The sequence below is a fragment of the Epinephelus fuscoguttatus genome, linkage group LG5 (assembly GCF_011397635.1).
Source record: "Epinephelus fuscoguttatus linkage group LG5, E.fuscoguttatus.final_Chr_v1".
Lineage (NCBI taxonomy): Eukaryota > Metazoa > Chordata > Actinopteri > Perciformes > Serranidae > Epinephelus > Epinephelus fuscoguttatus.
The window spans coordinates 37,573,249-37,589,392 of NC_064756.1; the positions used below are offsets into that span (position 1 = coordinate 37,573,249).

At 41.6% G+C, this 16,144-nt stretch overlaps 1 protein-coding gene across 4 annotated transcripts in view; it reads right to left on the reverse strand.

Annotated features, from left to right (window-relative positions):
- Nucleotides 1–195: 195 nt before the first annotated feature.
- The window catches only part of ccdc9 (coiled-coil domain containing 9), a 47,950-nt gene continuing 32,001 nt past the window's right edge, over nt 196–16,144 (reverse strand). For 2 of the 4 annotated variants that reach the window (XM_049576577.1, XM_049576574.1), the window contains 4 exons: nt 14,315–14,828; nt 13,922–14,107; nt 12,937–13,107; nt 196–5,763 (listed from right to left, as the gene is read on the reverse strand). In XM_049576577.1, coding sequence (XP_049432534.1) covers nt 5,759–5,763; nt 12,937–13,107; nt 13,922–14,107; nt 14,315–14,828 — 876 coding nt within the window. In that variant the 3' untranslated portion in view covers nt 196–5,758. The remainder of the gene's footprint in view (nt 5,764–12,936; nt 13,108–13,921; nt 14,108–14,314; nt 14,829–16,144) is intronic. The other 2 variants (XM_049576576.1, XM_049576575.1) reach the window with 2 other exon arrangements.

A 16,144-nucleotide genomic window follows, 5' to 3' on the forward strand; every position in this document is an offset into this window, starting at 1 on the left:
TTAAAAAATGCAGTGTAAGTGCCCTTCCAGTGGTGAAGCATGATGCAGTGGCCTTCGTGCTAGCAAACTTTCTACGTGCTGGTGCCCCGCTGCATGCACCTGGTGCCTGGCTCTATTTATCAGCGCTGCTCCTCTGACGGCCTGAGTCCACCACTGCTCTCACACCCACAGAAGAATCAGACCTGACTCCAGATGTCAGAGAAAAACATTTATTGGCTAAATGAGAGAAACAAAAAACTGATAAAGCAACAGTGTGCTTTACAAACATCAGGGCTGTTTTTCCCTGTGAGCTGATGGGGAACACGTATTTCATTGATGGCTTTGACAACATTATAAAGCTACAATTTTGGATTCATGCTAGTCCTGATAATCTTAATGAAAACAGCTGCACACTTCCACTCCAAAAACACAGCCTGTTCTCTCCCAACTTGTCAAATATCGGCATTTTGTCAGTGATCTCTGCGTCAGATATCGACACACATAGGCACCTTTTGCAGCGGTATGATACCGGGGCAGCTATTTCTGATGCTGCCGGTTAGTACCGCAATATGAACAAAGAGAAAGCCCATATGAGGTAGCTGGGAGGAGAGGTGGGTCAAACAAACAAAGGACTTTCATCCAGGAGTCCGCTGTTTGTTTCCTGTGTGAAACCAGAAGTCAGCGGAGTTATTTTGATGACAAGGTAGTGTGATAATGTGTGTAGCACACTACATGGGTGATATATGTCACATCGGGTGCCATCACGTTAGTAAGACACCCACTTATTTTAGGCCAAACCTTGACGTGTTTTTTTTCTAAACTAACCAAGTGTTTTGGTTGCTTAAACATAAAGGCTTTGACATACCAAGCCGTCAGTCATCTTTTCATCGCTTTTTTTTTTTTTTTTTGCTGATTCAGCATGTCGAATCGACGTCTGAGATGGCGGACCCCGACGGTGAATAAAATTGCACTGTTTGGCAGTTCAGCTCAGTGCACGAGAAGTGAGGAAAATAAACAAAGAATTAAAGTCCGGAGGGAGTGAGACCAAAAATAACTTGTTACATAATGTGAGATTATTTTTCTTTAGCCATTAAACTCTTCAGCACAAACATTTCACTGTAAGTTTTTTCTGATGAAGACTATATGCCTGTGACGAGCTCTACACTTCCCATGAAAACTGAAGTTTATTTTAAAAAAAGACGATGCATGTAACAAACGTCAATTGAGACGCCCTCTATGAACATTCAAAACAAACGCAGTAGGGTACCTAGCACGCCATATTCAGATGTTGAGGTCCACTGACAGGGCGGCAGTATTTGATGAGTTGGGATGAGAACGTGTTGAAAAAGACCAAACCTTGTTAGTTCTCAGAGCGAATTCATGTATCAGACAGGAAGACATTGTAGAAATGGATATACATTGAAGCATCTCCTGCCTTAGTTACAATCAGTCATCGAAGCTCAGAAAAACAAACATCTACACGCAATCAAAAAACACAAACAACAACAAATAAAAACAAAACGTTTTCATCGCTCACAGGCTACATGTTGCACAAACACCCAACTGTGGAATGTTCATTTCCATTTAAAAACTGTACATATTGCAGTTCCTTTCAATCCAAATGCATCATTTTTATTCCTCTGATACAGAACACAAAAAGATTAAAGCAACCCATTTATCCCAGTGTCTTCAAACGCCACAGGCGACCACAGGCATGATTTAAAGACTTTGCAGAAAACAAAGCACAAAACAAAGCAAACTAAAAGCCCTTGATCTGCTGAGGTATGAGTGAAGACTTTCATTTCCAGAGTTAACTGGTCTTTACTCAAGAAGTCATTCACATTACTGCGCTGTAATTCAACACAAGTCTGTATTTCCAAATAAGATTCATGGCTGTTTAAAAATATATATTTAATGTAAAGCCAATAACACAGGTTGTTTTTTTTAAACCATGAAGCCATATTGGATTTTTAAAAACAATTAAAGAGGCAGTGTGTCCTCTAAGGAGAGAGGGGGGAACTCTTACCAGACGGATATGAACAGATTTCTCTGTCCAACTGATGATTCACAAAATGACAGCAAAGTCTGCATCAGTGGAAATATCAAATGTTGTCTGATTGTGACACAGAATGACATAATTAAAAACAGCAAACGGACCGCCGCCTCTGAGTACATCATTGGTATTTTGATAGATTTTAGAGGAGGAGGAGGTCACATGGTGTTTTCTTTCAAAGTGCCCTCAAGCAACGCACCTGATCCTAGAAGTTTATCTGGGGAGAGCATCAGCCAAAGAACTGAATGTCTGATAACTGCATAACAGCAGGCCTGCACAGCCGGCTCTGATGAAAAGCATATAATAAATCACACTTAATACATCATCATCTACATGCAGTGAAGCTCATGTAAACACGTTGGGCTGAAGGTTCTTATTCTGAGAGATCTTCGGTGTGTAGTCATTGGGTCTGATGAAAAAAAAAAAAAAAAAGTACTGTACATATACCAGCTAAGTCATTAAAAACCACAAAATAAAACCCAAGAGCAGAGCAGGCTGGGGGGTGGAGACCCATCTCTACATGATGAACACTAATGGATATTATGGAGATGGTGAACAGGCATAAATTGGACACCACAATCACTCACAGCAGAAGCTTTAAAGTTGCAATAAAACAAAGAGAGCAACTCTGGAAAAGACTGTGCAGACAATGTTTGCATAAAAGTGATAGAGTTCACAGTGTGAGTGTTTAGAGGGTGGAGGTTAACATGAAGTCTGAACATGTAGCTTTGTTTCCAAATGCAGCTCACACTAACAGTCTTGTTTGAGTCTCTAACACTGGAGCTTGTAAGCTAGCTAATCAGCCAACAGGCAAAAACTGGCTACTTTATATTAATTTAAGGCTCAATGTGTAAGATTTAGGGGGATTAAGTGGAATCTAGCAGTGAGGACTGCAGATTGCAACCAGCTGAAACTTCTCCTTATTAGAATTTCTTATGTGTTGATTGTTCAGGAGGTTTTTACTGGGAGACGAATTATCACAGAGGTCTCTTCCTCTCTAAAACAAACTGACAAATTATGACGCTGCTCCTCACAGATGGGCTTCTAACACCCATGATCCTTTCTAGGGCCAGCAGCCCCTTTTACACTGCCTCTGTAAAGTGGGTACTTCACAGAGTTATTCCACATACTCCTGTGTAAAAGGTATGATTGCGGAATGGGACACAGAGGTGGTAACAATGCCGAAAAAATGTCTGTTTAAACACAACAGGCAGCAGGATGGGATCACGGGCAGGACAGGTGTGATGTTTGGACGTCATGTTATGCATGCGACCCACTGTGGGAGATTTAAGAAGTAGCTGATAGGAGTTAACAGCGTACTAAAAAAAAAAAAAAAAAAAAGCAATGACCGAAAATGTCTGAAAATTGGGAAAATAATGAATTCTGGGAGCTCCTTACCCCTGAGCAGAGGACGAGGTCATCTGCCAGATAACAGGGACAGTAAATGATTGTTATTGGCATGTAATGCCATTGTTATTGTTTATAAAGTCACACTAGAGGCCAACGTTGTTGTGTTACAAGTCACACCTCGTGCCACTTTTGCTTCCGTGATGCTGGCTTGCTGTCTACAATCACACACTAGAGCGGCATGATGTCACCGTTCTGTGCAAAAATACAAATGTCACATAAAGAAGGGACTTCGTAGCAGCTCTATAGCACAATCTGTGTGAAATGGCCTGGTGTTCGGTTAGTTCATTCTGGGCTACTGTAGAAACATGGCGGTGCAACATGGCTATCTCCACAGACAAGGACCTGCTCCCTTATGTAAATATAAACGGCTCATTCTAAGGTAACAAAAACAGTGATTGTTACTTTCAGGTAACCATACACTGAAGACATACTTCCCCCTAAATCCTACACACTGGAGCTTTATTAAAGTCTGTTCACAGGTGTTGAGGACAGTGTTAATTTCGGTAATGAAAACTATGACTAAATATGTCAATTATTGATACTTTCTTCCGCAGCTAAGATGAGACAGCTCTAACGTCATTCAGCACTAACTGTGATGACATCAGTGTGCAACGCTGTTGATTAAAAACAGACTAAAATGTAAGTCAGAGGAGATGAAATATGAGACTGGTCTGCAAATAGTGTGTTGGTTGAGCGGTTGGTTACACAAATTGATAGGTAAATGCATTAATCAATAAGATGTTTAGAATGGTTTTCTTCACTAAGATAAGACTGAAATGCTCAGACTTTTATGCCATGTTCACACTGGACGCAGAGGCATCCTGTTATGTCAACTGTTCATAAGCACATTTCTCTGCGCTGGTCAGTGAGCGATTCTGCTCATCTGCTCTTTTGAAATCACATGTAAAGCTCTGTCTCTGTCTGCTGTGTATACGTGTGTGTGTGTGTGTGTGTGTGTGTGTGTGTGTCATTTATATCATACATAATATATCAACTGTACGCTCCTTTCTTCATTGGTTTGCTTGTTTACTGTCTGTTCATGAAAACACATTGGTTCTGCCTACATAATTCCTACTTGGTACATGACTTGTGATAGTCCTGTCATCGTGACGTGATCCAAAAACATACAAAGTGTGGCAGCTTCGGGCATGTCTGCTGTTCGGTAATGGCAGATTTGGTTTCTAGGAGACAGCAGCAAAGCAACAACTCAGTATATAAATGTCAGATAAGTTGGACCACCATGTTTTAACTATATAACTTTAAAAAACAAGTTTGCTGATTTCATGTCTGTACAATTCAAATTAATTGCCTTTTGTCCACCCAGAAGTGACTGCTGTTGTGACGGCTCATTTATGCTCAACGTTAGATAAAGAGACAGTGGAGCCTTCTGTCCGTACACTGTGTTCATTTAGTCCATATTTGTGTGTTTACAAGACAGAAGGTCACCACATGCACTAGCCAACAAGCTGGCATTGTTGAGAGGTTGAACTAATGTGATCATTGATGCAGTGATTATTTTCCAGATGAAACCAACACATGATGATTCACATCTGTTCTGATCCTGAGACAGCCATGCCGCATGTTTAAAAAAGATGTGAACCTCCAAACTGGTCATCTGAGAGCTTTTTATAAACTGATATCAGATCAGTTAGGGCTTGGCGTTGCACAGCCTTATTCACTGTGGACTGGCCCGGCTCTGCTCTGCTCAGGGGTGCTATCAACAGGCAAAAAAATAAAATAAACTGGATCAGCCCACAACAGTCAGTGCTGTAAACTAAGTTATTGTTATCACCTAAAACACCTCTTATAGCTCACTGATGGGTCAGCTCATTCAGGGCTCGACGGGCTCAATTCATAAACTCAAAAATCTAAAAGAGCAAAAACTTTGCTCGTTACTGAAGTTCTGGGTGTAAAAGGGATTTTTGTTATAATGATCTTCTGCGATAAAATCTCTACATGTGGACTTTTGTACAAAGTCAGCTCACGCTCAGTTCATTTTTTTTCCAGCGCAGAAAACTTCAAGACAGCATAACATTTTGAAAACCAGTGAGTGACGGGGATTTGACTCTTCATACTTAACAGAGTGAGACAAACATGGCGGTGGCCCAGAGGTGGTCAGACCCACCGATTTAAAACAAACAGCAAGAGAGAGGCCGGTTCATGGCGGAGATGCACAGTCCCTCCTCCTTCTCATGATGGTTTCTTCTTTTTTCTATTTCAATGTGTGGCGGTTACTCCAGGGATGAGTAGTGTGATGCTCTTTGTCCATCTCATCTGTCCATCCTCCTCAGAAGTGTGTGTTTGTTCCCAGCAGCTTCAGCCTGTTGACACAAACACAGAGATGAAGTGGTGGTGCGTGTGTGTGTTATTGTGCTTAATGCTTTTAGCCAAAGCAAATCACAGTAACCATAAAGTGTGAACATGTTCAGAGCGAGCAGCTCCGGGGGATAGTCCTTTACTGTGACTGTAGCAGCATTATTAACGTGACTCTGCTCATTCAGCCAGTTGACACTTCAAATATACAGTAACAGTGAGAAGACTTAAGTGTAAGTTGAAGAACAAGCTGCTTTCTAAGGTGGAAGTTAAAACATAAAAAAAGGACTATGATTACAACTAGGGCTGGGCATTTATGCAAAGATTAATCAAAACTGAAATGTCCATGTTGGTAATTTTACTTTTTTGTAAATACTTTCCCACTGCGTGTGTTCATGTACTGTCCCCTTAAAAACATACAACGGTCTATGTGGTCACGTGACGCCGCCCCCCAGTCCGCGACCTTGAAGCAACATGGAAAATGGAACTCAAAAACCGAGCCAACTGAGCAACTTGAGCAGTTTGTACCAAAGAGAATTATTGTGTCAGTCTTTTGGACACATTTTGGCTTTCGAGAAGATGACACCCAACAGGAAAAAATCAAATGTAAACACTGCGGAAAAAACGTTTCAGTGCCCAAAGGTAACACCACCAATGTGCTTCAGCACTTGGAGCACAATCACTTTACAGAATCTGAACTAGGCTTGTGCCGATTTCCGGTTTAACTGGTTCGGTCCGGTTTAAGAGGTCCACCGGGTTTAATTCACGTCAACTGGATACACTGGGGGAGGGGAAAAAAACAAACAAAAAAACAAAGCTTTTCACATCAGCGTCGTGTCAAGGGACTATATTCAACTTATCTTGAATTGTAACATGCATTATGACAACTTAATAAGGTTTATGTTTGTTTATAAATGAAGTGGAGGAGCCTACAAGTGTTTTATTTAGTTTGTCTCAGAGGCTGCAGAGGGACTCCGCAGCTCCGCTCTGCTGCTGCTGCGAGAGATCAAATTTCACTGGGGCGAGGAAAAGTGCGAGGGAGTCAGCAGTCAGTGTGTTGCCCTAGTAACCTGCTTCCACTGAAGACGTTCCTGGTACTATTTGGGGGGCTGGAACTACTACAGGAACGTCCTCTCGCTCGGCCCTCTCAACCGCTGTGTCTTCACTGAGAGAGGGAGTGGGAGGAAGGTTCCTTGGTGTCCTTCTGCGATCTCTTCTTCTTGTGTAACCTTGTGTGTATTGGCGGTTAATACAGCATTATCGCCACCTAGTGGATTGGAAGCGCATTACACCTATAATGGGCTTTTATTGGGAAAAATAGCTCAAATGCGACCCCTAGTGGTAAAATTAGGTATATAATTCGATATATCGGTTTGGTTACATATATATATATATATATATATATGTATATAAATATATATATATATATATATATATATATATATATTTATTATATATATAAATAAATCAAACCGGTTGGAAAAATTTCAAACTGGCACAAGCCTAATCTGAACACTGCATGGCTCATAGAAAGAAAGAGACTGATAGGAGCCCAGCAACAAGTGCCCCCACAAAGCCGCTCTCAATAATACAGCATTCACACAGGCTACACAATATGAAAAGGATTCAAGAATATAGTTCATCTGTGTGTGCTTCCTTCAGTTATTTTGAAATCACAACGATATGCAAATATCGTAGCTTTAACAGTTGAGCATACTTACCATACAAACCATCAAATCAAAAGTGTTCATTAATTATTACAACATCCTCAGGAGACATTTGCCGTTTCCCATCTCTTTCTCCTTCTCCCTATCTTCTCTCTACTGTCAATGTCCGAGGAAGTCATAAAATGTCCTCCTAACATTCACTGACAGCAACTCTTACAGGAGATAAACTGTTTAAATTATACATCAAGCAAAAAAATGTAAAATAAATGGTTTTCTCTGGTTTCTAAAATGTGAGGTTTTGCCGCTTTTCTCAGTTTAACGTCACCACAAATCCTGAAATCTTTGGGCTCTGTGAATTTGTGAAGGACATTTTTCATTGTTTCTTGACACAAAGGAAATGTTTGACATTTGAGAAAATGAACCAGTGAAAAGATCAATACCACTCTCAGGTCTGTATGCTAAACATGAAGCTACAGCCAGAAGCTGGCTAACTTAGCTTAGCATGAGGACTGGAAACAGCTTGCCCAGCAGGCAAGCGTTAATGTTGTTGAGGCCTGCCAATTTTCGAGATATAGTAGAACGTATCTACACTAGTGAAATAATAGGTAATATATTTGCAGGTATCATCAACAGTCCCACAACAGTATCGAGACATTTTTTCGTCATCATTCCATTTATTGCTACAATCCCAGTAAAAACAGAAAAAAACCTGCCGTTTCTCAGAGTATTATGTCCCAGACTATTTCTTGATTACGACCAGTAACTTTATAATGCCACGGGTCTGGACCAAGAAAGAATACAGCACAAATCCCCACAAAACTGTAGACTCAAAGTGAAAATGTCATGGTGTTATTCTGCCTTGCCATTCTTTTAAAAGGAACAGTCGTGGAATGGGAAAACAGAGCTGTCTTGCCTGCGTTGACACCTATGTGCAACCCACCTAAAAGCAGTTAGCAGCTAACTCAAAAAAGAACAGCGGTCGAAAATGTCTGAAAATCGTGAAAACAATAAGGTCCAGGAGCTCCTTACCTTCCGAGCAGAGGACAAGCTCAGCCATCATATAACACAGACAGTAAATGATTGTTATTGTCATGTTATGCCATTGTTAATCTTTATAAAAGGCTGCTGACATGTATGTTATACGTCACACTGAAGGCCGACACTGTTGTGTTAACCATTATGCACATCATGCCTCTTTTACTTCTGCGATGCTTGCATGCTGTCTGAAATCACACACTGGAGCAACACGATGCCAACACTGTTTGGTTCTGTGTAAATATGCAAAGGTGGTTTAAAGAGGGGACTTCATAGGAGCTCTTTAGGACCATCTCTGTGTAAAAAGGGCTCGTAATTTGTCATTTCGACACCTCCGTTTTTAAAAAGATAAAACAAATAGATATCATTTTATTTATTCTTTAATCAGTGAGCTTCAGAGCCAGGTTAGTTGTTTCCCAGTTTCCAGTCTGTGTGCTAAGCGAAGTTAGCCTGCTGCTAGCTGTAGCTTCATATTTACCGTACAGCCACAAGAGTGATATCAGTCTTCTCATTTAACTCTCGTGAGTGTATTTCCCAAAATAAACTAGGTCGACAATGAATCTACTAATTTGTTGTGGCCTTAAAAAGCTAACTGAATACAGAAAATTCTACTTAGTAAAGGATGATTTTTTTTATTTCAACTCCCAATGTGCTTATTTTTTCTCATCGTCTTTTCGTTCCCTGGACGTGTATACTGCAAACTAACCGCAACAGTTTTAATTTTATTTTCTTTTGTGTTTGCTGGTGCTTGAGTATCAGATACTGCACTGTGGAGCCTCACCAACATCACAGGATTTAATTCAATCAGACTTCAAACAGTCTCCGTTCTGTCTGCCCAATCATCTGTCCAACAGGCTGCAGCTCATTTCCTCTCAAAAGCCTTTTAAAAACTTAATTGTGCCTCTAATTTCCCTGGTTTCCTGATCTCCACCCTGACACCAACACATACACACAATAACACTGTCACACAATTACAACAACACACACACACACACACACACACACACACACACACACACACACACACACACACACACACACACACACACACACACACACAATGCCCACATGAGCTCATCTGACTTCTGCTGTTTATCACACATGAGTCATCAGAAGAAGTGTAAATGCAATCAGAGTGGCTTTTACACCCAAGAACAAAGACGACAACAGAAATCTCTCCTCACAATTTTTTATCTGACATTTTCATATTCTGCTGAACATCTGAAATTAAGAATTACATAAGTATTCAGCTTCAGAAAGTCTTCATCAGAGAGTCTAAGTAAACAACAGGTTGACAAATGTCAACATAAATACTCAAATAGACACAAGCTATAGAGGTAAAGGCTGCTGACAGAGTCTTGCGACAAGGACTGCTACAAAAGGCCCAGACACATCTAACTGACCAAAAACCAACCTTCTGTTCTGCTTTGAGTACGACTGGTGTTTCTGGACTTCTTCCCTTTGTGGTTGTTTAAACTCTTCAAGTGTCCTTATGACCTTATTACAACTGGAATCATAAGGGAGTGGTCACTCCCTCACTGATCAGGGGCTGGCTTGTCAACATCTAAAACACTCCTCCTGAACCTTGATTTAATTCCCTGTTTTAAGGATTACTGGGAGCAATTTTAAAAAGTGTAGGAAAAGAGTCCTTTGGTCGTTTTGTGGTTTTTCAATTCTTCCTTTAATATCTGAGTTTTTTTACTATGTCAGTCTAAACAGGTTGGAATGGGTTTCACACAAATTCAAGCTTCCAGTTGGAACAAGTTGATCGAACACTGATTTATTTTTCGAAAACTAAGCCATTAGCCAAAGTGATAACACCACAACCACTAGCTAAGTGGTTGTACGGAGAGCGTCTAATGACTTGACTTCCTTCTCTAGACTGTGGTTTACTCACTCAGCTCACTTTTAAAAGCAGAAATAGATCAAATAAAGATGACTCTAACCAGGCTGAGTGCTTCTTATTCCCATTGGTGGCTGAAAATGATAAACACTGATGAATCATGGTATGATGAGGTGCTTAATCTACTTCATCGACCTCAACAGCAACTAGAAAAGTCATTAGAGTGCAGATCTACGCCTGGCGGCCAAGCAGGCGCTCAGACTGAACACGGCCACTCTAGACAATTCTCCGCAGCATGTTTCAGAATGTAAGATGTAATTATTAAGATAAATGTGTTTTAAATAAGTAAAACACAGCCAGATATCTTTGAACCTTGTCATTCATAACTGTACTTTTAATGTTATCAACTTTGTCTGTAGGCTACAGCACAACACAGTAGGAAATAAAAACAATGAACACAATTAAGACTGACCAAAAAAAAAAAACCCTCAACAATTTAACTATAGAACTCTTATTTACTTATGGTGGAAGCACAAACTTCAAGGATAACCAAGTCAACAAAATTGGGTCGGCAAACCGCTGCGCTTCTGAAGTGCTCCCACCGTGCTATGATGCCGTGCGGCAGACAGAACAAAACCGGCTTCCTCCCATCTCATTACATGCCTAACTTTAGTGGATCACAGCATACCTGATCTGAAACTAATGTGCAGATACTCAGGTTCAAAATGAGACCAAACTTTTCAATGGCTGTCAGTTTTAGAGCCACGACGAAGGCAAACATGTGTCCTGCAACAGACTGTAAGGCTTGTTGTTTTTAGCTGACACGATTTCTAAGAAACTGCCAGCCCCTTTGAACACTGCTGGTACAGCCCTTTTACCTCTGTTTTTCCTGGTTATGTTGCATCCATTTCAAAAGTTTTTGCATCTGTCTACTGCATAGACAGCCATGTTTTATAAACAGACCATCTTTCCAACAGTGAAATACTTCTCTTAGAAATCAATGCAGTTATATAAAATAAAACAGCAGGTAATTTAACTTGCCAACCTCACAGTGGCAATGTCTCAATTACACAGATAGAAAGTTTTTTACTCCAATTCCTATAGAAAGACTAAAAATGCATCCCTCTTTAAACTGATTTCCTGCTCTCAGATGTTTGATAAAAAAATAAATAAATACAGGCCCTGACTTGTGAATAGAGCTCTAATTTGGCTCCGCTTAGATACATGTTGTCATCTGTGTTGGCTGAGGCATCACCCTCTCAATCTGTGCACCATCTTAAGTCCAGATTTGCTCGGGACATTCAGCAGTAACTCTTGCCAGCTGACACATTAGCAGCTAACTCTTTGAGACCTAACATAACAGGTTCATCTCTTGAGACTGCTGCTCAGGACCTGGATACAGTCACATACATTTCATTTATGAGTGTGAAACTTTTAAAGCAAAGTGGCTCTGACCATTGGCTGTATAATAAAGATGGACCATATGTCAGTTCCCCAAAAGTGAAGCTAAACTATCTCGATAGCCCACTGGTGGCTGGCTGCAGTACAGGTCATAAACCCTGCCCCCTAGCAGATGGGACATGGGTCAAATACATTTTTCCCAAAGATAGCTTCTGTCATTTTAGGTAACCCTTATCACGCTGATATTTGTTCAAGTGCTCATTTTGCTGATAAGGTTGGTTTTAATCAGTTATGTGATGCTAAATAAAGGGGGTCTGATATCATGATTGATAGCTGTGTGTGCCAATTGTTGTGCTTTGGATCAATGGTGCTGCTCACGACTGGTTGAATGGGTGCATGGGCGGAGAACCTGATATCGTGTCACTGCACAGACTGGCTGCAAATAATGTCACCAGCACAAGATAGCAGTGGTTGTATCCAGGATATTTTGGCTTCATTTTTGTACCACGCATTGTCCATCTTTATATACAGTCATTAGCTCTGACTGATAATATATTAATATTATTATTTGGATTATTTGATGGGGCAGTTCAGCTGGAGACATCTGGTTCCCAAAACACCATGAATATACAGCAAACAAGGCCACATTTCACTTTGATCCCTCTTTTATCACTCCTCCTCAACAGTAACAAATTTCTCATTTGATTAAAAACTTGCATTAGCACCAAGAAAACTGAAGGAGCGAGAATGAGAGGTGTTACACCAAGATTTGGTCAAGCAGGCAGCACGCCATGCAGCGATGTAAGCATTTTCATCACAGCCACAACAGGATGGAAACAAAAGGTTTTACATCACGTGGAAGATGAGAACACAAGGAGGGGGGGTGGGGCAGTTTACACCACACAGGGAGTGAATACAACAAAGGTGGAGTTAGTACTTTCAGTCCATCACAGGAGGGGCAGGAAGACAGTCAGGTCCAAAAAACAGGCTAAACGCGGTGTGTTAGTATATTAACATATATATGATGATTCTTCATGCCACCGAACAGCTCCCACCATTATTTTTTCAACATGGAAGGAAAAAAAGGCAAGGCTGAGTGAGATCCACAACCAGGGAAACAAGATATCAAACACATTCACAAAAATAAAAAGTTAAAGTGAAGCATGAGCACACGTTGAGCAGTGTGCAGCAGGGGGTTTCTTACAGTATGCTACAGTCACTGAAATGGACCGTACCTGAAGACACCTGATCAGAAGATGTTTGCTCTAAGGGCTCCTCTGTCTCTGCTGTTGGAGCCGCGTCGGCCTCAGTGGGTACTGTGTCGTCATCTTCCTCTCCAGCTGATTCAGAGGAGCTCTGGTTGGCCTCTGGGATGGCTGAAGAGGGAGCAGTGTCCAGTTTGTCTGCTGTCAGAAAGAAAAAACTGTCGACATTACATGGTCTGATCTACACAAATTATCTCTTCAATCTGCCTTTTTACCATTTAAGAACACTGAAAGGAGCAATGTGTATGATTTAGTGTCATCGAGTGGTGAGGACTGCAGATTGTAACCACCTGAAACTTCCCCCGTGTGCCATGTATGAACTTTCAGTTAGTATTCCTTTGTTCATTGTTCAGGAGGTTTTTACCAAGACCTGAATTATCTGCAGAGGTCCATAACAAGGCGATATAAACTGGTAAAAGAACTAAATAAAACAGTTTCATGAAACAAATTAGTGTTTCTCTGACACTGTTTATATCAGACGGGCTGCTAGCCCATTACCTGCTTATCTGTGCTCAACTTTTTTCTCTGATAAATTAAGATCCAGATGTTCTGGAGGTTTTTACCAGGACCTGAATTATCGACAGAGGTCTCTTCCTCTCAAAAGCAAACAGAACAGGTGTTTAAACTGGTAAAAAAAAAACAAAAAAAAACAACAAGTTAAGCAGTTTTACATTAAAACTCAGTGTTTTTCCAAAGCTGTTCGGCTTCATAACAAAGGGGCTGCTAACGAAGGTGGCTGATGCAAAAACGCATATCTAGAGTCAGTGTTTGGTTTGTCTGTTCTTGTTCCATAAGTAGATATAAATGGCTCATTCTAAAATAACACTAAAACAAACATAATTGTTAAATTATATTCCATTTCTGCCAATATATGCCCCTATATCATACACCATGAACCTTTGCAATTCATGAATTTAGTTTTTTTTTGTTTGTTTTCTTTTTAGGTTTTTGTTACCTTGTGATGGAGCAGCAGGTGTATCCTGGTCGATCGTCATGGCAACCTCACTGACCTCAGAACTCTCAAGTGGGGCAGGGTCAGATGGCGGTGCAGTGGAGAAGTCTGCTGGGACGGACTCTGGTTCTGATACTATCACAGTCTGCTGGGCTTCAGTGTTTTCTGAAGAAGTGGAAACGTGTATGGCTGAGCATGAAAGACAGTGATGGTGGGAGGGGGGTGAGGTGAAGATTGGGGGAGAAAAGGATGAAGAAAGTAGAAGGGAGGGGATAAGGTGGCAGGAATGGAAAGAGTAAAAGGAAGGTAAAAGAGAAAGTAGAGAAGCTTCAAGATAAGACAAAAGAAAAGCTGAGGAGAGAACAAAGAAAGATCACTACGTTAGGGTTAACCTACCTGTGTCCTCCTCTTTCTGTGGCTCAGCAGGTTCATTTGAGCTGGCAGCTTGACTCTTCGTCTCCTCCTCCAGCTCCTTCTCCTTCTTCTGGGGCGGGCTGGCCTCCACACTGGGAGGTTTCAGTGGGCTCTCACCTCCCATGCTGCTCCGGGGTGACTGTAGCTCCATCTCCTCCCCCCAGTCTGATACAGGCTGGTGGCTTTCCAGCGGGGAGAAGGGGCTGAGGGGCTTGCCTCCCTCCGATGGGTCCTGAACTGCTGCTGGCGGCGGAATGTGGACCCTCGGTCTGGGAGTCCGCTGCTCTCTAGGGCTTCCTGCTGACACCGGTCGTGAACGAGGCGTGGGAGATGTAGGAGAGCTGCCTTTGCTCTTGGCTGGTTTCTCTTTCCCAGTGTCTTTCTTCTCATCGCCCCTTGAGTCCTTTTCTGAGTCGCTGCCTTCAACATCTTCTCCGTCACTGGCATCCTCCCATTCTTCGTCATCATCTTCATCATCTGCATTCTTCGCCTCCACCTGAGTAAAGATGGAAAGAGGGAATCAAAGTAAGTGGAAAGAGTCTGCAATCTGCAACCTGCAACAGCAGAGTTGTCTGGCCACTTCAGGGCAGTGAAATGAGCTGCTGACAAGCTGAGCCTGTTTCCAAACGGTTGCCTAGTCACAACAGACCGTGTAAATATTATATTAGTTGTTTTTTTATTGCCAATGGGTGAACAGGTTGCAATGTAAGTTAAAAACTGAGACCTTTCCTGCCTTTCTCGGTTGGCTCTAGCAGCATGTGGGCTGACGTCTATGTAAAGAACTCGGGCCCAATTTTTTTCCCCAGAAAATCAAAAGACCTTCTTGATGACTGTATTTCTAAAAAGCAACTAGCGACAAATTTAGCGACTTGTTCAGATCATCAGGGAAAAAGCAAGAACTATATTCAAATAGATTACATTGTAATTCACTCCCACACATGCAGCAGCACTGCACAGGCAGTCAGTAGGTGTGGGACAGGCAGGAGGAGAGGAGACGCCGCTCACTGCACTGTGAGAGTTCAGTTGAAGTGAGTTTCTATAGTTAAACTGAGGCTCTCGCTCTCTGGATTGGAAATGCGAGAAAGCTCCCATTGCATTCATATGTTTTGGTAAGGGTTTTTCTGTTGGATCCAATTCAACTAAGTTGCTCCTGTTATCCCAACTGAATGAGCTATTACGTCACAAATATGCAAATGAGCATATGACATCATCTGGCAACTTCTAGCAACTTTTGGAGCTAGTGCTAGCTAGTTTCACAGGAAAAGACGTGGCAGCACAGTCCCTGAATGTCTTGCATCCCTTCAGCTTGCTACATTGCTACCAGTGTGCAACAGTGGCTAATGTTAGCTAAGAATTGGAGTCGTATCCACACATGCTGTGTTTCCATTATATACATTTTGCAGTGAAGGCTCAGCAGAGACCTTCACTTAACGCCCTGCCCTTACAACCACTAGGTTGGCAGACTTCTGTTGCTGCTGCTGGCCACCAGCCCGCTGTGAACCCAGGGGCTGGGGTTTATGCTGGCTGAATTCGAGTTGCTACAACAGCAACACTGAGGTGCTGTCTGCAGTAAAAGTTATTTATTTCATCTTGACTCCAGGGCTGATCTGGCTGTAAATTGGCTAGTTTGCTGTTTGCAACTTACTTAACAGATAAAGTTATGAAGCAACCAACACCAGATCAGTGCAACTCAGCTTAGTGATAGTTAGCTGGCTACCTTAGCTTGCTTGTTCACTAACTTTATCACTCGCAGAATACTACTTGAGTGGATGTGTCAGTTGGATCACTTGCCAAATTATTTCCCCAGCTAAT